This window comes from Vulpes lagopus, chromosome 20, assembly GCF_018345385.1.
Source record: "Vulpes lagopus strain Blue_001 chromosome 20, ASM1834538v1, whole genome shotgun sequence".
NCBI lineage: Eukaryota > Metazoa > Chordata > Mammalia > Carnivora > Canidae > Vulpes > Vulpes lagopus.
Window position 1 is genome coordinate 905,931 of NC_054843.1, and position 20,735 is coordinate 926,665.

The 20,735-nt window shown below is 67.2% G+C and overlaps 1 protein-coding gene and 1 long non-coding RNA gene across 10 annotated transcripts in view; one reads left to right on the forward strand and one right to left on the reverse strand.

Moving 5' to 3' along the window:
- Positions 1–20,735, reverse strand: part of COL18A1 (collagen type XVIII alpha 1 chain) — a 74,761-nt gene that overhangs the window by 31,278 nt on the left and 22,748 nt on the right. For 3 of the 9 annotated variants that reach the window (XM_041735258.1, XM_041735257.1, XM_041735256.1), the window contains exon 1: positions 7,857–9,404. The exons of 1 other annotated variant lie outside the window; for it this stretch is intronic. In XM_041735258.1, the coding sequence (XP_041591192.1) occupies positions 7,857–9,207 (1,351 nt within the window). In that variant the 5' untranslated portion in view covers positions 9,208–9,404. Of the gene's footprint in view, positions 1–5,496; positions 5,819–7,856; positions 9,405–20,735 lie in introns of those variants that run through there. 5 more of the 9 variants (XM_041735255.1, XM_041735253.1, XM_041735259.1 and 2 more) reach the window with 4 other exon arrangements.
- On the forward strand, positions 717–2,436 carry LOC121479564. The gene is made up of 2 exons (XR_005984751.1): positions 717–1,739; positions 2,067–2,436. It is a non-coding gene; the product is annotated as an uncharacterized LOC121479564 (long non-coding RNA).

Below are 20,735 nucleotides of genomic sequence, written 5' to 3' on the forward strand. Positions count from 1 at the left end.
AGCAAATGCCCGTGCCACGCTCTGAGAGTCTGGAAGAACACCTTCGTGGGAACACAGTGGGTGATATCTTTTGGCAAGTGGGGCCCCCTCCTGTTGGCCGATGCTCACTCGGGTTAAGGAATCGGGGGACTTGCCCAGTTGGGGACAACCTCCTTTGCGGACAGGCCAGCCACGACCAGGTGGGACTTATCCTGGTACGTCAGGCTGGTTTAACCTTCAAAACCCAACTAAGGGAATCCACCTCCTCAACACAGTGACTAAAAAGAATCACAAAATCATGTCTACGGATGTAGAAAAAGCATTTGACCGAATCCAACACTCACTCATGGTGAAAGCTCTCAGTAAATCACGAATAAAAACAGAATTTCCTTCATTGGATGAAGAATTCCTACAAAACATCCCTACGGCTCATAACCCACTTGATGGTGAGAAACCTGAAGCTTTCTCACCGAGATCGGGGACAAGGTAAGGACGTCTCTCTCACCGTGGCTTTTCAAAACCGGGCTAGAGATCCTGGCTAAAGCAATAAGGCAAGAACAGGAAATAGAAGTACACAGATTGGGAAGGAAAAGGAACCACTGTCTGTCCGTAGAGGACGTGATCGTCTACGCAGAAAATCCAAAAAGAACTGACAGAAAAACAAAACCAGTCTCCTGGGAGTGATTACTCAAGGTCGTAGGATACACGATCAATATACGGAATTCAGTCCCTTTCCTACGTATCAGTAACGAACAAGCAGGATTTGGAACAAGACACACCGTTTCCATTAGCGTTCCCGCCGACAACTTATCTAGGTTAAATATAACGCGTATACGCACAACATCCGCAGGAGGAAAACTGCAAAATTCTGCCAAAATAAATCAGAGAACTAAATCAATGCAGGGAGAGTCCCTGCCCATGGATAGAAAGACTCAGGCTTGTCAGGACGTCAGGTCTCCCCGCCCTGGCCTGTAGACTCAATGCCGCCCCAATCAAAATCCCACCAAGGTCTCTGTGGATATGGACAAATGGATTCTAAAGTCTCTGTGAGAAGCTAAAGGACCCAGAACAGCCAACACCGTGTTGGAAAAGAGCGAAGTCGGAGGACGACACTCCGCGGCCCCAGCACTCGCTGTAGGGCGGCCGCGATCAGGACCGTGGGGCCCTGGGTGGGGGCGGGACAGGCCAGCAGGTGGACGGAACAGGAGGGAGAGCCCAGAAACAGCCACACGAACGCCCCAGACGGATCCTTGACAAAGGAGCGAGGCCACCCACGGGGCGAAGGCCGTGCCCTCCGCAGGCGGCGCTGGACAACTGGACGTCCACACGCAGGGGGAACGTGGACACGGACCTTATGCTCCTCTCGACTGGCTCACAAGGGGTCACAGACGCGGTGTAGGAAGCGAAACTATGACACTTCTAGAAGACGACACAGGAGAAATCCCCGGTGACCCTGGACGGGAGGATGACCCTGTAGACCCGGCACCACGGGTCCAATCCAGGAGACAAACAACTGGCCGGCTGGACCTTGTCCTGTGAAAGTCAGGAGGGCGAGAGGACAAGCACCGACCGGCAGCAAATATTTGCAAAAGACACAGCTGATCGAGGACGGCGCCTACAATACATAAAGATCCCTGAACACTCAACAACACGCCCTAACAACGTGTTTAAGAGCGGACGGGAGACCTGCACAGACACACAGGGGGCAGATCAGGAAGGCTGCTCCGCGTCCCAGGCTGTCGGGAGATGGCGACGAAGACGTGGGTGACCCGGCGACGGCAGCCAGGGCGGGAGGGCTGCGCACCGTGCGTTGGGCTGGGGCAGGCACAGCCGGGGGGACGGGGCAGGCTGGGGGGCCGGGGGTGGGGAGGAGGACTCCCAGGGCCAGCACCGTGAGGGGCCGCAGTGCTGGGCGCGTCGTCCCCCGGCCCCCGCCGACCTCACGTCCCCCGCGGGCCCGGGTGATGACGACGTGTGGGTGCGGGTTCACCCGGGGTCACACGCACAGCGCGGATGCGGGATGTGGATGTGGGGGGAGAGAGCGGGGCCTGCGGAGCAAGCAGGTGACACTTTCTGACAATCCACAGAGACGTGACGGACCAGGCATCAGCCCACGCACCCAACTAACACCCCGGGTGAGACGGACGAGCAGGGACTTCCTGAACCTGATAAGCCTTGGAAGGACGCTGGACTCCCGCGGCTTATTACACTCGGTCACAACCACAAGGTAACAGACGGCCGAGCTCTGTCGACAAAGGTGCTGAGAACGAACACCTCGGGGCACCTGCGGGCTCAGGGGGCTGAGCGTCCGGCTCTTGGTTTCGGCTCAGGTCCTGAGGGATCGGGCCCCGGGTCGGGCTCCGTGCTCAGCGGGGAGCCTGCTGGAGCCTCTCCCTCTCGCTCTCCCCCTGCCCCAAATAAATAAATCCTCGACCCTCGGTGGCGAGGGTACCCGCGGCTGACGTGTGGATACCGTCCACGCTCGTCTTCATGTTCAACGCAGGCCACCCAAGCCCGAGCGAAAGGTTTCTGAAGCTCTGGAGAGAAGGTGCCCAAGGACATGATGACCTCTGCAGAGGGTCGTGACCCCGGGGCCCAGGGCCACGCCAAGCACCACCGTCACCAGGAGCCCAAATCAGGGCCCTCGGGGACGGGAGAACAGATGAGAGAGGGTGCGCGGAGCCAGTACAGCATCCTCTGCTACAGGAGGCGGGGGACACCCAAAGGTCCGCCCTTGAGGGGGAGGGAGGACACACCAGAGCACCCAAGCCTGAGAGCACCTCCCGGAGTGCCACGGGACGTTTGAGACCCGTCGCCGTAAAGAGGGACTTCTAGATACCTAGAAAGTGAGCCCATCCACGCAGAGCAAGGACCGGGGTGTAGATCCGTAAGGGGCCCGTGCACGCACATGCACACGCACACGCACACGCACACGCACGCCGTGGTAGGCAGCTCAGGGCCCTAATGTCTGTTCCGCGTGCCCGAACCTGCAAGTGGTGGTTTGCAGAGGGGCGGAGTGTCATGGCCCCAGATGGGAGGTTCATCAAACCTAACGCGTGCATCCTGAAGAGCAGGGGCACCTCCCAGGCGGGGGCACACTGGTGGCCCCCAGAAGCCGGCAGAGGCGGGCACGCTCTTCCCTGCGGCCCCCAGAAGGAGCAGAGCCCCGCAGACACACCTCCACCTTAGCCCCGTGAGACTCCGACCTCGAGAACAGCGTTTGTGTCGTATTCCGCCACGAGGGTTGTGGTCACGCGTCACAGCAGCCACGGAAACTCAGGCACACGCATTCCCACAGCGGGAACAGAAAGACGCCCCATCCCAGCAGCCAGGGGCGCTTGGAAGGCGCCTTCAGCCCTCTCCTGTGCGCTCCAGTCTCGATGCCAGCGTGCCCGTGAGCTAGTCCTGGGGTAGACGTAACCCGGGGAGAACACGAAGACGGAGCAGCGTGGTCCTAGGGGAGGAGAGGGGCAGGACAGGTGGCCCCCACCGGCCAGCGTTTGCGGGTTCGGGGGCAGGAAGGCTCACTCCGAGCACTGGCTCTCTCCTCCTCAGAACTGAGGCCACGTGTCTGCAGAACCGGGTCTTTCCAAGGGGGGCTGCCCTCGGGTGCAGTGCAAGGGGGCGGGGGCCCTGAGCGGTTTCACATGCTTCAAAGACACGTTGGGGCCCCTGGGCCCCTGGCCGTGGTGCCTGCAGTGGACGAGGCAGCACTGTCAGCCTCTGGGCACACGGCCCCAGGGGAGGGAGTGGCTGCGGGCCTCCCGCGTGCCCAAGGACCAGGAATCCGGAGAAGAACTTGGAGGGAAAGCAGCATGGCGGTGGGGGAGAGGCTGGGCCCAGACTCCAGCAGGGAAAGCCTCACGGGCAGCATCCTACGCTGGAATCACTGACACACAAAACTGCTCAACAGCGCAGGGCTGAGCGTCTGGCCCTGCCACCTGGTTCGCTCCAGACACAGGTTCCACGACAGAAACAACTGCGTATTACGTGGGACAATCACATTCCAACATGGTAAACCTGATCCAACACCCAGATGGATGGACAGATGGGGGGGGGTGGATGGAGGGATGGGTAGGTGGATGGATGGATGGATTTGTGGATGGGTGGGTGGGTGGAGGGATGGAGGGATGAAAGGATGGGTGGATGGGTAAGTGGATGGATGGATGGATCTGTAGATGGATGGAGGGGTGGATGGGTGAATGGGCGGATGGAGGGATGGGTGGATGGGTAGGTAGATAGATGGATCTATAGATGGATGGAGGGATGGATGGGCAGGTGGATGGATGGATGGACGGGTGGATGGATGGATGAAGGGATGGATGGAGGGATGGGTGAATGGGTGGATGGGCAGGTGGATAGATGGATAGATGGATGGATGGATTTGTGGATGGATGGGTAGATGGAGGGATGGAGGGATGGAAGGATGGGTGGATGATGGATAGATGGATGCTGGGTGGATGGATGGAGGGAGAGAGGGATGGATGGGTAGGTGGATGGATGGATGGATTTGTGGATGGGTGGGTGGGTGGAGGGATGGAGGGATGAAAGGATGGGTGGATGGAGGGATGGATGGGTGGATGGGTAAGTGGATGGATGGATGGATCTGTAGATGGATGGAGGGGTGGATGGGTGAATGGGCGGATGGAGGGATGTGTGGATGGGTGGATGGGTAGGTAGATAGATGGATCCATAGATGGATGGAGGGATGGATGGGCAGGTGGATGGATGGATGGAGTGATGGGTGGATGGGTGGATGATGGATAGATGGATGCTAGGTGGATGGAGGGAGGGAGGGAGGGAGGGAGGGAGGGAGGGATGGGTAGGTAGATGGATGGATGGATCTGTGGATGGAGGGCTGGATGGAGGGATGGAAAGATGGGTGAATGGATGGAGGGATGGATGGATGGACAGGTGGATGAGTGGACGGATGAAGGTGGGTGGGCCACCTTCTCACACGATATATAACAGTAACAATGATTTAAGACTTGATTTCTCAACTGAAAAGAAAGCGGTCAAAGGTTACGGCCGTGCAGCAGGAGGGACAGCTCCTTCACCAAGGGGAAGGACAGTGTCAGGGAGCTGGCCCCCGGGGGAGGGCATACTCGCAGCCGCCATCTCGCTCCTCCTCAGTGAGGCCAAAGATGAGCTCCTGTCTGCACGATGTCCCACGTCAGCCTTCCTCGGAGCAGGACGGAGTAACCGCCAAGACCACGCTGAGCTGGATGCTGAGGGGCGGACGCAAACCGCCACTCCGAGAGCCACCTGCCTCCCGACCTGCAGGCCGTCGCATCCACGGCTCCGGGCACCTGACGCCCCAGCAAGGAAGCCGAAGCCATGGGGGCGCCTCCGGGAAAGCTCGACCACGTCCTCAAATGGTACTTGTAAGGTTTGCTGGGTGGGGGGGGCAGGCCTAGGCACCCGTCCACGAGGCGGCCTCGTCTCCTTACATCAGAGTTACGTGGACACCGCAGGCGACTGAAGCATTTAAACAACACTAACCGCTTCTGAACTCACCTCCTATTAAAGGCAGTGGATCGAAGCCCAGCGTCTGGGAAGCCTGCGCGCCTGGCGGGTCCCTGACAGACGGGCTGGGCGTCGTCCCCGAGCCGTCACCGTGACACGTCCCCACTGGCCAGCTGGGGTCCCCGCGGCCTGGGGCTCTGCTTCTCCGGCGTCCGTGCGGCACTGAGGCGCAGTCCCGGGCCACTCCTGCTCCTCCGGCTAGCCCAGCAGCGCACACCCCGTCTCTATCCCCACTAGGCCTCGGTTTCTCCCCTGCAGGCAGGAGTAACACCTGCTCCCAGGCTCGGGACATGACCCGTCCTCACCCTCGTCCCCGGGGACGTCATAAAATTTGCAGACAGAGCAAAGCCCGGGGTGCCCCTGTCAGTGGGGACAGCTCCCTTACCTGGGGGACAGTCCCCCTGCTGCCTGACCCTCCCCTGCGCAGGGGCCCTACTTGCTTTGCTCTGGGGCCTGAGGGACGAGCCCCCACACGGACAGAGGCCCGTGGTCCCCGACAGCGCACTGACCCACGGCTGGCTGCAGCCACAGCACGGGGGCTCCCAACGCAGCCCTGGCCTCCCGAGCGCCTCCCTGGGCCCCGACCCGTGGCTGCGCCGTCCCCCCTACCCCCCCACTCCAGGGCTGTCGTCAGCCCTCCCCGACCCGCTCTCCCTATGGGGACAGGAGGGAAGCAGACAGAGCTGCGGCCTCGGCTGGGGCCCGTCCCACACCGCACTGCCCCCACAGCCATCTCTGCCCCAGGGCCTGGACGGGGACAGCCCTTGTCCTGTGGCCTCTGTCCCCTCCAGACAACCTTCGTGCCCCCCACCAACCCCCACCCCGCAGCCTCTCGCTACCCAGGCGGCCCACGGACCTCCCTCAGCCAGGACCCTGACGCTCACCACCGGGGCACCGTCACCAACGTGGGGGAGGGGCCAGGGTGACCCCCGATCAGGGCCCCCCCAGACCTGCCCCCACCGGGCGGGGATGCAAAGGCCCCGGGGCCCAGCGGAGGCCAGAGGAGGGACGATGCTCCCAGCCCCGGCTCCCCCTGGACCAAGGCCGCCAGGCCCCGCCCAGCACGGATCCTGGGTGAACGCCTGACCCCCGCCTCCGGCCTGAGGGGCCGGGCAGTTAGCACGGCGTCCCCCAGGGCTCTGCCGGAACGCGGCCTCCCTGAGCCTGGCCCCGCCAGCGGATGCAGATGTCCACTGAAAAGTCCCTTTCAGGCCGCTGGGCCGAGAAGGCAGCTGCAGTTGGAGCCTCTCCCCACCCCCGCCGCCCCGCTCCGGCTCCCGGTGCAGGCCGAGCCCCAGCCCAGAGACCGGCGGGGCCCCCCACGTGTGTCCAGACCCAGGGCGGACAAGACCCGAGGGCAGGCCCGGCCTCCCGCCCTGTGGAGGAGGGGCGCAGAGTCCGAGTGGCCCCTGGGCGCTCCCGGCCGGCCTCCCTGCACCCTCAGCGGACGCGGCACAGAACCCCGAGGACGCCCACGCTCGCCCACGCTCGCCCAGCATCAGGCGGCCCGGGGCCCAGCGCCCTGGGAACAGCTCACCGAGGCTCCGAGTCCCTGCGTGCGGCCCCAGCGCCCCGGCCGCTCCGCCCTGCACACCCGGACCCCAGGGCAGCCTGTGCACGTGACCCCGAGGCCGCTCCTGCCGGCACACAGGGCTCAGCCTCCCATTCCCCGTCTGCAGCAGCCACGCACCCATCCCTGTCCCCTCACCACCCACCTGGCACCCCGTGCCCTAGGCCCAGCAGGGCAACACCCCCACCCTGGGGTCCGGGGCAGCTCCTGCACCACCAGCCCGGCCCCAGAGCCCAGGGACCCCAAAGACCGCGGCAGGGGCAGCCTCACTGCGGGGCCCTCCCTCCCGTGGCTGCGGGGGCAGCTGGGGCGTCTCCGAGCCACGGCCCTGCCCGGTGCCCTGCCGACCACGTGGCGATGGGGGCGCAGCCCAGGTTGGGGGTGAGGCCCAGGAGGCCCCAGAGCGCACACCCGGGGGCTGGGGCGGCGCCGTGCTCTGCAACTCACTGCTCGCGTGGCTGAGACCACCCGCCTTGTGGGCAGCAGGAACCCCCCGCATCGGGCCTGCACCCCACCACGCGGCTGGACTGGTGGCCGCTCCCGGCCCTGTGCCTCGGGCTCCCCTCCCGACCGTGGTGTAACGGGCACCTCGGGGCCGTGGGCGGACGAAACGAGCCCCCTGCTCTGGCAGGGGCTGCTCCTGAGGGTGGGCCGCCTTCGCGGGGTCACCAGCCCGGCCTCCCTCTCCAGAGCCTGCCCCCCACCCCACAAGGGTGGCCCCGCGGCCCCGCTCAGCACCGGTTCCCAGGTGCCCGGCAGGACGCGGAGGGCCGCGGGTTACCTGCACCCGGCCCTATGAACACGCACAGCCCGTCCTCCTGGGCGGGGAGCGAGGCGCAGGGCACGGGCAGCCCGGCCCCGGGCAGGTGGCTCCAGCACGCGTCCTCCAGGGCCTCGCAGAACTGGCGGCAGGGCGGGGGCGCGGGCGGGGGCCCGGAGCGGCAGGGCGGGGCCAGCAGCAGGCAGACGAACCGGGCGAGGAAGCGGTGGCAGCGCGTCCGCAGGAGGCCCCCCCACGCCCGGGCGGCGGCGCGCACCTCGTCGCGGCTGCTGTGCTGCAGGTGGTTGGGCAGCCAGGCGCGCCCGATGCCCAGGCGGCCGCACACCGGCAGGGCGGGCGGCAGGGGCAGGCAGCGGCCGGCGGCGGGGGGCAGCGGGGCGGAGTTATTAGCAGGCCCAGGCCCCAGAGAGTCCGCGGCGGGAGCAGCCCAAGCGCCCCTGCCCCCGGTGACAGCTGAGAGTGGGGTTCCAGGCAGCAGGGCGGGGGGGTCAGAGGACAGAGCCGAGGGGGCCGCGTCCGCGCCCAGAGCACCCATCACCAGGGGAAGCAGCTGCGGCGAGCGCCCGCGGAGGCCGGGGAGTCGGTGCTGCTGGCCGGGCCAGAGTCCCTCGCCGTCCAGATCCTGGGGCGGCCCCGGGGACGGCTGGCTCCCCCCAGGAGGAGCCCCACGGGGCGCGGAGGACAGAGAGGCTCTACCTGGAGAAGGCGGCGGCCCCGAGGGCTCCCTGAGCACTGCCCGGGGCCTGTCCAGGGAGGGGGGCAGCCGGGTGGGCACCGGCAGGGTGCTGGCCTCCGTGCGCGGGGCGTCTGTGCTGCCCAGCCAGAGAGCCGTCCCGTTCTCCGGGGGGGGCCGGGAGGGCCCCGGGAGGGCGAGGGGGCGGGTGGGGGTCACGGGGGCGGGCGGCCCGGCCGTGCTGGAGCTCTCCGGGCGCGTGGTGTCGTCCCACAGCTGGACGAAGCTCCGGATGCCCTGAGCCACGTTCAGGATCTTGGCTCCCACGCCGGCGATGTTCTCCTCCTTCTCCTCCTTCGGGTTTGGGCCCGTGGGGGGGGCAGAGGGTGCAGCGGAGGCCGCGTGCTCGTCGGTCTCCAGCCCCCGCAGGGGCGGCTCCGGGCTGGCGGGGGCATTGCTCTGCTCCGTGGGGCCGGGCTGGGGGGTCACAGGCGTGCCGGTCTCGTCTCTGGGCTGCACATGTGGGCTCCCCGGGGCCTCCGACACTGGTTCGGCCGTGGGCCCGGCGGTCCTAGTGGACCACAGCCAGTTCAGGCTCAGTAGGTCAACCTGGGCGGCCGCGGGGCAACAGGTGAGCAGCAGCAGCAGCAGCAGGCAGCGGCCGGGGTGGCGAGCCATCGGTGCTGTGCGCCCGGCGGGCCGCGGGCGGTGTCTGCGTCCTGGGGGCGGGCCAGCCCAGCTCCGCCCTCCCCGCCCGCCCGCGCGGCTCCTGCTGGCTCCCTGCAGCAGACGCTGTCTCCGGCTCCGCCTTCCCGCCTTCCCGCCCTGGGCCACGGGACAGGATCCCGGACGGCTCTCCCCGCACCCCCTGCACCCCGGCTCTCCCCGCACCCCCTGCACCCCGGACGGCAGGAGGGCTTCCAAGCTCTGCCCACCTTCTCCCGCTGACCCCGGGACTGCGTCCCCAGGCAGGGCAGGCGCGGGGGCTCCTCCCAGGGCTGGGTCCCGGAGACAGCTGGGGGCCCGGGGCCTGTGCTCGAGGGGGGGCAGGAGACCCGGCCATGGAGAGCAGCCGGGCCGCGGCTGCCCGCCGGTGCCAAACTGGCCCTCAGAAGACGCTCAGCGCTGCGGTTCTTGTGCAGCAGCGTCGCCTCTGAGACGTCGACGGGTGCAGCCCCCGAGGGCAGCAGTGCACCCCCCCGGCCACGCGGCCTCCCGCTCAGAGGCAGGGCACCCCCGTGCTGGACGCACCCCCACGGCTCCGCCATCCTGAGGGCGTCCTAGCTAACCTGAGCCGCCCAGGGTGCAGAACACTGGCACGCGGGGGGCCGGGGGGGCCCTGGGGCCTGTGGGCGCTGGAGGTGCGGACCGTGTGTAGACGCGCCGCGGATGGCACTGGGTGGGGGGGCGTCCCCGGGCAGCCGGGCGGCAGAGGCGGGTGGGTCTCCCCATCCACGCACGGGCCCAGGCCTCGGCCTTCATCCCACGAACCTCGCATGACACAGAGGCCAGCCGGCCTACGAACGAGCCACTGAGGCACGGCTGAGGGCGCAGAGCCCAGCGGAGCAGGCCAGAGGGCACCGCACACAGGCTTACACGGCGCGCTCGCCCCTCGCACACTCAGGCCAGCGCACGACCACATGCTGCTTCTACCACCACGTTGTACAGCAGCTCTCACGTCCCCTGGACGCCCCGACTTCCCCGGCCCACCCGCCCCGGGCGCCGGGGTCAGCCGTGTGGCCCGACAGCCCTGCAGCGTGTCCCCGGCCGTCCCCAGCTCGGGGCGCGGATGCGATCAATCAGCTGCCGTCCAAAGGGCAGAGCCCGGCCACCCGGGTCAGAACTCGGGTTTCAGGGAAGCGGAACACTGTGTCCCCTCCGCAGACAGGCACGTCCCATATGCAAACATCTGTGTCCCGGCCTCGCGCCCAGCGCTAATCCCCGCAGCGCTCAGAACTCCCACAAACGCTCAGAGGATCCTCTCTTTGCTTGAGGACGCGCTAATGTGATTTTATGCCTAAAAGTGTCTCTGGAAAAAAATCTCGGGACAGAAATGCCAAAGGCCTGCTCGTCTCCCGCACGTGGAGGGGGCCCTGGGCGCAGGGGGCCGGGCTGGCTGGTCCGCGCGGGTGGCCCCGGCCCCGCGAGCTGCCCCACACACGTCACTCGTACGTTCAGGTGCACGCACACGCCTTCCGGGGGTGCACGCTTGCACACGTACACGCACACTCGAGCATGCACACTCACGCGACGTTCATACGCAAACACACATTTGCACACGCAGGCGCAGCCGCAGCTCTCAGGAAGCGCCGCGCCGTGACCAGCTGCCCCCCCCCCGCACCCCCGTCCGGCTGTGGGTACAACAGGCCCGTCCCCACCCCAGTGCCCACCCGGGGGACCCCGCCACAGGGTCTGGATGCCGGGGCTCCCATGGGCGCCCCATGTAACGGGTGCCGTCGGCCTCGTGCCCCTAGAGCCTGCCCCCAGCAGCCGTGACGGGGTGAAGCAGGGGCACCCACTTGAAATCCTGGAAACAGGAGTATCATCGGGTCAGCGCTACCTTCCCCGAAGCGGCTGGCTCACGAGGCCCCGAGCCCGGCCGCTCCTACGGCCCACGCAGGCCTCCACCCGACGGCAGGATCCCGCCTCCACGGCCCCAGGGCACCCCTGTGCTCCAGCCCCGAGGCAGGTGGCCAAGCGGGGGGGTCTCCTGTGGGTGCCGCCTGGGGGGCGGGAGCTACACCCCAAGTCCCTCCCTATGAGGGTCTCAAACTGTGCCTCCCCAGGACTGAAAAATCTGGGTCTACGGGGAAGAGCAGCCCCAACCTGCCCAAGTTTCTAGAGAGACGCAGAGGCCCCCCACCCCCAGCCCCAGGGTGGCTCAGCACTCGGGCACTATGGCCAGAAGGAGCCCCCCCCCCCCCCCCCGGACTAGGCCACAGGGGCCTGAGGGGAGGGTGCAGGGCTGCGGTGACCCGGCTCCCACCCCCCACGGTCGCCCGGCTTCCGCGGCACTTCACGCACGTGGGGACTCGTCCTGGTGCCTGGTGCCCCTGGGAGGCCGGAGTGGCCAGACGGGCTCGGGTGTCCGGGCTGCCCGGGCGCCCCCGCCCTGCGCCCCCGCCTCCTCCCGCCACCGCCCCCCGCCCCGCCAGGGTTTGTTCGGTCTTGCCGGCCTGTCTGGTTTGGATTCCTGAATAATGTGCTCTTTTATTTTCGTTTTTGAAAGAGCAAAACACCCACACGGGAGCAGAGAACACGGGCTCTCTGAGGAATGGGCCGCCGCCCGGACAGGAGCCCCCGTCTGAGCCCCAGAGAACGGCTGAGGGTCTCTCCGGCACTCCCCCCCACCCCCCACTTCCACAGCCTCCCCGGGACCTGCTGGCAGCCCTGGGGTCCTCTTTCCTCCCTCCCCCTCCGGCCCAACACGTGTCCCCGAGCCTCCGGGGAGCCGACCTGGGCCCCGGGCTCCCCTCACCCGCTGCCCAGGGACAGACTCCCAGGTGCCAGCACATCCAGGACAGGTCCCTACCCCGCGGACACGTGTCCAGCTCTTTCGAAACGAAAACACAATGTTTCATCTTCCGGTGGCGCAACGGGTTGATCATTGCCTCCCGCACCAGGACTTCTGCGAGCACCGTGATAAGAGACCAGCTCCCGAAGGCTGGGGAGGGGCTGACGAGCGGGCTCCCAGCGGGTCCCCGGTGGGCGGCCGGGGCGCTGCTGTTAGACCCAGGGGCACGCGGCAGCTGTGCAGCGGGCCCAGGTCAAGGCCCAGGCCTCTGGCCTCGCCCGTGGGACAGCAGGGACACGGCACCTCGTCTGACCTGTAACCACCCGGACGCTGGGTCCTCCTCCAACTCCGTGCTCCCCGTGAGGCTCACACCCACCCCTCCCCGGCGGGGAGCGCAGGGACCCCCACGGCCCCCACACACGGCCTGCGGCTGGCAGCCCGGCATTGCCAGGGCTCTGCTGCTGTCCCTCTGCCGGGGAGGGGGGCTGGTGGGAAGCAGCACCCCCAGCCTGCAAGCCCAAGTCCCTCTGCAGGCGGCAGCAAAGCCGGGGAGAGCCCTTTGGCCCCTAAAGGAGGGCCAAGCCCTGCCCAGCACACAGCACCATCCCCGCCACGGGCCTGGGGGCGACAAACGTCAGGAGGGTCTCTACAGCCCCCGCCCCACAGAGGCCACCCTCAGAAGGACCTTGGCCAAGGAAACCAGCCCTGGGGAGGACGGTCGGGGGAGCACGATGCAGCGGAGAGCAGACCAGACCGGGCGTCAAGGGTCACGGGGGGAAAGCAACCGGTCCGCGCGGCCACCGCGGCCACCGCGGCCACCACCCACTCACAGCACGAGGTCAGCCATCCAGGGCACCTGCCGAAGCCCGGGGCCGAGCGTGGGGAAGCCGCTGGATGAGTCAGAGCAGGCAGCGTCCCATGGGATGTGGGCTGCACCCCCCGAAAGGGGCCCCAGGAAAGAGGGCAGGAGGGCCTTCTGGGAGAGGAGGCAGGAGGAGCCCCCAGCAGGTGCCGCGCGGGCCTGAGCGACCATCGGAGCCGCCCCGCCAAGGACGCACCGGGCCCTGCTGAGATGGACGTCACCGCGCACGTCCCGGCCTCAGCAGACACGCAGGGGTGCTGGCGGGTGCACACAGGCCGATGTGTCCGCGTGTGCATGAGCGTGGCTGCCCCTGCGTGCATCCGTGCACCCACAGGTGGGCGGCAGGGGAGAGCCAGGACACGGCGAACGCGAATGGCCAGCGAGGCGCAGGGCAGGTGTGAGTGAGCGAGCGCGGCGCCCGCCTCCCCTCCCCGCCGCCGTCTTCCCGGGCTGGGGACGGGGCTCCCCACGGGGGTGCTGAGCCGCGTGCCCCAGGCCCCCCGGGACAGCTCGTTCCTGAGCCTTCACACCCCGTCTTCTACTCAACGTCATGATTCACGGTCGTCTTCATAGAGGGGACCGGACTGGCCCTGGGGGCCTCTGCGAAGGGCCGCCTCCCGCGGGATCCCCCCTCGAGACTGCTTTGGGCCCGCGGGCGCCGAGACGTCCCACGGGGGTGAGGGTCAGGCAGCCGGGAGTCGGGCAGGGTCGGCTCCGCAGCCTCGGGGGTGACTCGGGGGTGAGGCCGGCCCCACGGTGGGGATCTCCCGGTTCGGGAACACGGAGCGCTCGTCCGCTTGTTTAGCTCTGCCTTGACTCCGCACAACGTCGTTTCCAGTTCCCAGGGCGTGAGCTTCGCCCTCCTTCTGTGAAACTTATTCCTAAGTAGTTTATTCTCTCTGTGCTTTTGTAATCGGGTCGTGCGGGGTGTTTTTCTCCTTCGTCTCATTTTTGGATCATCCGCTGCAAGCGTATAGAAATCCCGCGGATTCTTCACGCTGACCGCGTGTCCTGCAGCTCGCGGAACGGGTCGGTGAGCCACGGGGGTCTCCTGGGGGGTCCTGGGGCTCGGCGTCTCCAGGACCGGGTGCTCCGTGGGCAGACCGCAACGCTGAATGGATGAGGGGCGTGGGGCAGCCTTGCCTGGTTCGCGGCCGTGGGGCCACACGTCAGGGCCCCGCCAGCAGGGAGGAGGTCGGCTGTGGGTTCTGGTGGCTGAACCCCTTTTACAGGGTCCTAGAAGCTCCCTTCTGTTCCTAGTTTCTTTTTTTTTATTTTTTAAGGTTTTATTTATTTTTTTCACAAGAGACACAGAGAGTGAGGCAGAGACCCAGGCAGAGGGAGATGCAGGCTCCATGCAGGGAGCCCGACGTGGGACTCGATCCCGGGACCCTGGAGTCATGCCCTGGACAGAAGGCAGATGCTCTGCCCCTGAGCCCCCGGGGACCCTTCTAGTCGCTCCTCTGCATGGCCCGTCTGCTTTGCTAATCCTCAGGCGTGTATGTGTCCACGTTTATAATTCGTGCTGCACCAGTTTCCTTTCCTGGGACGTGTGCATCCAGCTCTGGTGTCCGGGTCGCACGGGCCTCAGAGGCCACCTGGGAGCTCTTTCCTCCCTTTTATTTATTTATTTTTTCCTTTTATTTTTTTATACGAGTTTCTGCGTGTCTGGTTGTCCAATTCCTTGACTGTTTCCGGTAGAGCTGGGCAGCAAACCTGGGCTTTTCCTTACGGGGAGCGTCTGGATTATTAAATCAATCTCTTCTAAGGGTTGCAGGTCTGTCCAAATGGTCTCTTCTCACGAGGTCCCGACGGCTTGTGGGTTTCCAGGGATTTGCCCTTTGCACCGAAGCTCCCCAGCATCCTGACACAACCGTTCGTCCTCGGGTTCGAATGCTGTGCGGGGTTCAAGCAAGGCTGGAGGACCCTCACTTCCCGATTTCCAAACCACTGACGGGGCGGCGGGGGCCGAGGCAGCGTGCAGGCGGCACCGGGCTGGGCGTGCGGCTCGGCGGGAGGACGCCCTCATCTCCGGTGGCGAAGACCGACTTCATCCAGGGAGAGAACGGGATTTCGACAGATGGAGCGGAGCCCCCGGAAACCTGCAGGCGAAAGAATGAAGTGGACCCCTACCTCACACCACGCGCAAGAACTAACCTCAAAAAAAACAAAAAACAAAAAAAAACAAAACAAACAAAGAAACAAACTAACCTCAAAGGGATCAAAGACCCAAATGCACGAGCTGCAGCTACCGGACTCTTAGGACACGTGGGAATCCACCTCCTTGACCTCGGACTCAGCACCGGAGCCTTAGATTTGATCCAAAAGCCGAGGCCACCAAGGGAAAATAAATAAACCAGACTAACTCGACATTTAAACCGTTCGTGCTTCAAAGGACGCCGTCAAGAAAGTGAAAGGACAGCCCCATATAACGGAAGGAGGTCTGCAAACCCCGTATCTGGTAACGGGGAGTCGTGCCTGGACCGTGTGCGGACTGGCTGCGCCCCAGCCACAGAAAGGCAAGTCATCCCACGAAAACGTCGGCAACGGGTCTGAACAGAGGAGGGTCCACAAGCCCCGCAGGCCCACGACGGACGCTCAGGAGCCCCAGCAGTCGGGGAAACGCGGCGTGAAGCCGCCGTGGGACACACCCCGCGCCCACGGGGACGGTCAACAGTGGTCCAGGATGTGGAGAAGCCAGAGCCTTGTCCGCGGCCGCAGGGGGGACACGGGTGCGGCCCCCGGGGGAGAGCGTGGAGGCCCTCGAAGAACAAAGCACGGGGCCACCCCGTGTCCAAACGCCCGCCCGGGAGACGGGCCCCGAGGAGGCACGTGCCCGCCCACGAGCGATCACAGCAGCATCGTTCACGCGGCAAAGCCCCAACACTCGTCATCCGTGCGGCGGGAACCCCGCAGCCCTGGGAAGGGGCAGGGGCAGGGGGTCTGACAGCGGCCACCACACACGGACCCCGGAGAAACCGGGTCGAGCGGGAGAACCGGGTTCCGTTTACACCGCGGCCCCACAGCACAGAAGCCCGCCAACGCAGGTGTGGGTTTGGGGCCGGGGGGACAGCGGGGGGCTTCTGTCCATGGAGACGGGGCGGCTCCTGGGCGACCCCAGTGACACTGCTGGGTCTGAAGCCCACAAGGAATTCGTCCCGTGAATCGTGCACCGTGTCAACGATGCCACAGGAAGGTGTCCAGAGGGGACACAGGGGGCTCATGCCGCGTCGTGAAACCCCGCGGTCTTCGGTGCCGTGAGGCCTGCACGGGCTGTCAGGGAGGCTGGCCTGTCCCCGAGCAGTGACCACAGCATTTCTTGGCTTCCTGAATCCCTGCGCACCTTCACTTGGTTTTCCACGGGAGCGTTTGTCGCTTTTAAAACGACGGATGCAGACCTGGGGTCTCCTGCGCCGCTAAGACGGGACACACGGCTTCAGGGCCAGGAAGAAAGCCGCCTCCCCGGCCTGTGCTCGGCCTCTGCCCCGGCGCACCTGCAGGGCCGCGCTCCGGCCTGCTTCTGTGTGCAAGGCCACCAGGTGAGGGCGGGCCCCCAGGTGAGGGCACATGGCTGCCAGGTGAGGGCAGGGCCTCCAGGTGAGGGTCCAGAGACCCCAAGGTGAGGGCACATGGCTGCCAGGTGAGGGCGGGGAGCCCCCAGGTAAGGGCGCGGGGACCCCAGGGTGAGGGTGTGGGGCTGCCAGGTGAGGGCACGGGGTCCCCAGATGAGGGTGCGCAGCCACCAGGTGAGGGCGTGGGGTTCCCAGGGTGAGGGCGCAGGGTCCCCAGGTGAGGGCACACGGCGAGGAGGTGGGGACCCCCAGGTGAGGGCACGGGGCCCTTAGGGTGAGGGCAGGGGGCCCCCAGGGTGAGGGTGTAGCCCCAGGTGAGGGCTCGAGGCCCCCAGGGTGAGGGCGGGCGGTCCCCAGGTGAGGGAGCTCGCTCCACGGGCCGCCCTGTGATCCCAGTCCACGTCCTGGGGACCGTGAACCTCACAACCTGCTACCACCGCGTGGGCCCCGGGCAGGAGGCGGGCCAGCCCCAGCAGGTGGGGTGCGGGTGTGGGCTAAGGGCCCTCCTGCCCGGGGCCCCCACCCTGTGCATCACCCCTTCACCTCCCGGGACGTCCTGTTTTTCTCTCATTGCCCACGTACACCCCAAGCCCCTCCTGGGCGACCCGCCCTCTGGGCGCCACGATGCGTCAGCTCCGGGGCAGGAAGGTCCCGGCACAGTGGACACATGGGGCACACGGGTGACTGCGGCCAGGATGCGGGACGGAGGAAGGAGCAACGCAAGCAAGTTCCCCACGGACGGACACCAGATTCCGGCGCAGCGACTGGCTCAGCGGCCCTGGAGGGGACAGGCGGGGGACGGTGCCCCAGGGGTCCGGGGGCCCAGCAGCCCCAGCGACACCACGAGGCCTGTTTTGCAGGTTGTCTCCCGGGAGCAGAGACCCGGGGCCTGCCGTTCTGGTGTTTCTCCGGGAACCAGGCCACACGAGGGGGCGCGCCTGGCCCGGGTCTCCCACAAAGGCTCTGCGCCCAGGAAATTAATATTTGACTCGTGTTTTCCCCGGAGCGTCCCGGGGACCCGGCACCCAGAGCGTCCCATCCCTGCTGCATTCCTCGGTGGCGCCGACGACAGCGAGTCACCCGCAGCCCCCCACCCCGGGGGACACCTGCGGAGGCCCTGGTGCCCCGGCGGGGGCGGGGGGGCGGGGGGCGGCCCCTCAGGGCGCGGGCAGCCGCGGGAGGCGCTGAAGTCGTGGAGAACCGCAGAACCTTTGAAGCCACGGACGATCCGATTAGTGTTTAAGGGTTTAGCGGTTGCTCATTAACCGGGTTTTGACGGGGAGGCTGCAGGGCAGGCTGGCGAGGCCAGGTTCCCACAGGAGCGGTGGCGACCGCCCCGCTGCGGCCCGGTTGGGGCGACGGGTCAGGCGGCTCCTCCACGCCAGCACCCCAAAACCACAGTAGCCTCGAGGTCCCGTGAGCCCCGCCGCTGGGCCTGGCCTGGGCGGCCGGGTGACGCGGTCGGGGGTCCTGAGAGCCACGGAGGGTGCGGGTGGGGGAGCCTGCTGGGCAGGACACGGGCGACGATGTGACCCGGGCGCAGGGCATCCCCGCGGCTCTGTGACCGCGTTTGCAGCGCCGAACGGGAGTCCGTCCTTGTCCTTGTCCTGCTGAGGTTTTCCGGTGGGGAACTGGGGGTTGGGTGGTAATAATAAAAATAAATCGCACAATTAAGAATAAAGTAGGAAAACAACAAAACACAGGAACCGAGAAATCCAGCGGTCGGCTTCGGGCGCGCCAGGCAGCGCTGGTGGGCAGCGTCCAGTGGCAGCCCCGAGGTGGCCTGGTGGCGCCCAGGGAGGGACGGCCCACGAGCGCGCCTGAGCCCACGGGGTGGAGGACGGCTGGACCGTCCTCCAGCTCAGCCGGGCCCTCCCCTTCCTCCCCGGAGGCCACTTCCCACTGGGGCCTGAGGATGGTGGGCAGGGGGGGCGGTGAGCGGGCTGGGCCGAGGGGTGGGGGGCAGGGGAGGGCAGTGACCCGGGTGGGCCAGGGGGTGGGGGCCGGGGGGGCACTGAGCGGGCTGGGCCAGGGGGTGGGGGGTGGGGGGGCGGTGACCCGGGTGGGCCAGCGGTGGGCGGCAGGGGAGGGTAGTACCGGTCTGGGCCAGGGGTGGGGGGCAGGGGAGGGTGCTGGGCTCCCAGGCTCCCCCGGGGGGTGTCCTCCTGCACTGCTGGGTGCGAGGGGCGAGAAGCACACGCTGACATCCGCATCACATCCCTGGGCCAGGAGTTCCCAGGGGACGGTGGGAGAGACGAGGCTCAGAGGTCCTGCGGCAGGTGGGTGGTGGCTTCAAAGCTTTGCCTGAAGCCCCAGGGACCCCGACCCCCCAAACTGCTGGGGAAAGAGTCTTTGCGGGTTTGCCGACTCGAGGACCTCAAGGACTGTCCCGGCCTAGGACGGATTAAACCCAATGACCGGGGTCCCCATGAGGGACGGGCAGGAGACAGACTCGGAGGGGAAGCTGCGCGGAGGTGGAGGTGGGACGACACGGCCACAAGCCAGCGACCCCCGGGGCCCTGGTACCCTAGGAGGCAGGGAGGACCCTGCCCTGGAGCCTCGGGGGGGAGCGCAGCCCCAGGTCCCCTCTGCCCTGTCAGGACGGATTGCTGCCGCAGCGGGGCCAGCCCCGGGCCTCACACCCACCCCTGCGGATCCACGGGGGCAGCATAGGGCCCGGGGGTCAGGGAGCAGCACAGCCCCCAGAGCCATCGGGAGAGGCCAGGGGCCGCGGGCACAGCGCCCGTCGCGACCCCCGGGGCGGCTCCTGCGGCCTCGCTGACCGCCGTGTGGTGGCACAGCTGGGACAGCTCCGTCAATGCCACGCAGGCCTCGGGAGTGTGACCAGACCCAGGACAGACCAGGACAGACAGCCGTGCTCAGAGCCCCACCTGCGTCTCCACCCCGCGGGGTGTTGGGGAGACCCGGGGCCGCCGGCCGCCAGCACCACCCGTGGCTGCCTGCCTCCCGCCTGTCCGCCCCTGCCAGCCCCATGGAGGGCCCCACGGAGGGCCATGTGGACGGGCAGGGTCCCAGGGCCACCAGCTAGCCCGCGGGTCCTGTCTGCATTTGCACAGCAGGGCGGCCCAGGCACCCGCGTCTGCACCTTGACCCCGGCTGGGGGGGGGCTGCAGTCCCTCCCATGGGGGCACGTTCGCGGCGTCGGGGCATCCTTCAGGGCCACCCAGGCAATGCCGCCCCTCCACATCCCGAGCCACACGCGCTTCGCCTGCCCAAACCATCCCTACTGGCAGCAGATGGAGGGAGTCAAGCCCTGCACTTGCCCCCAGGCCGGCTACACTGGATCCAGTCTACACCGGGATCCGCCCTGCGCCGAGGGCTGTCGGACTCCGCTGGCCGGCAGGGGGAGCCACAGACCACGCAGACCCGGGCCGGTCCCCTAGGGCGCATGTGGCAGGAGTCCGGGTGGACGCCTTACACGGGGCTCCCCGGTGCCCGCACGCCCGCAGGCAGCCCCTACACACAGCCAGGGGTGCTCCCTGCATCCCCGCCCCGCCGGCCCTCGGGGCTCCCGGACCTGGGGGTGGGCACCATGCAGGGGTCACACCCGGCCCGGCCCCGCGGGTGTCCCCCGGTTCGGCGGCTCTGAACGATGCTGGACCCACGTCCCGCCAGGTGGGTGCTCGGTTTATGGAGCACCGACTTCCAGACCCGGGAGGGCGGGGCCATCCGAGGGGAGCGCAGGGGGGGTCCGCCTGCCGCAGCTGCCCCTTCCTGCCCCCCTCGCCCCTCCAAGCTCACCAGCACCCCAAACACCCAACAGATGTCCCTCCCAGAGGTGGCCAGCCCACCCCGGCCTGCACACCCATGGGGCAGGGCGGTGCGCCTCACCCCTGCCGCCCACCCGGCCCTCGGGTCCACACCACGGCCCCCTCTGCCTGGATGGGGAGGACCCAGCCCTGCACACTCACCGGGTTGGGGCCACCAGCAGCGCCCAGCCCGTGGCCACACTGAACCGGCACCCAGCCCGGCCACCCGGCCCCGACCCAACACCTGGCTCTGGGAGCTGGGAGGTGCTCCTGCCAACCTGTGGGGGCGCCCGGGCAGGGGGCAACCCGGGGCACAGGGACACTGAGCAGTGTCCAGTACTGTCCCTCCTGCTGCACCCCATGTCCTGGGGTCCTCGTCTACACCAGCACCCCAGCAGCGGGCTCACCCGTCCACACTGGGACCCTCGTCTACACCAGCACCCCAGCAGTGGGCTCACCCGTCCACGCCAGGACCCTGGTCTACACCA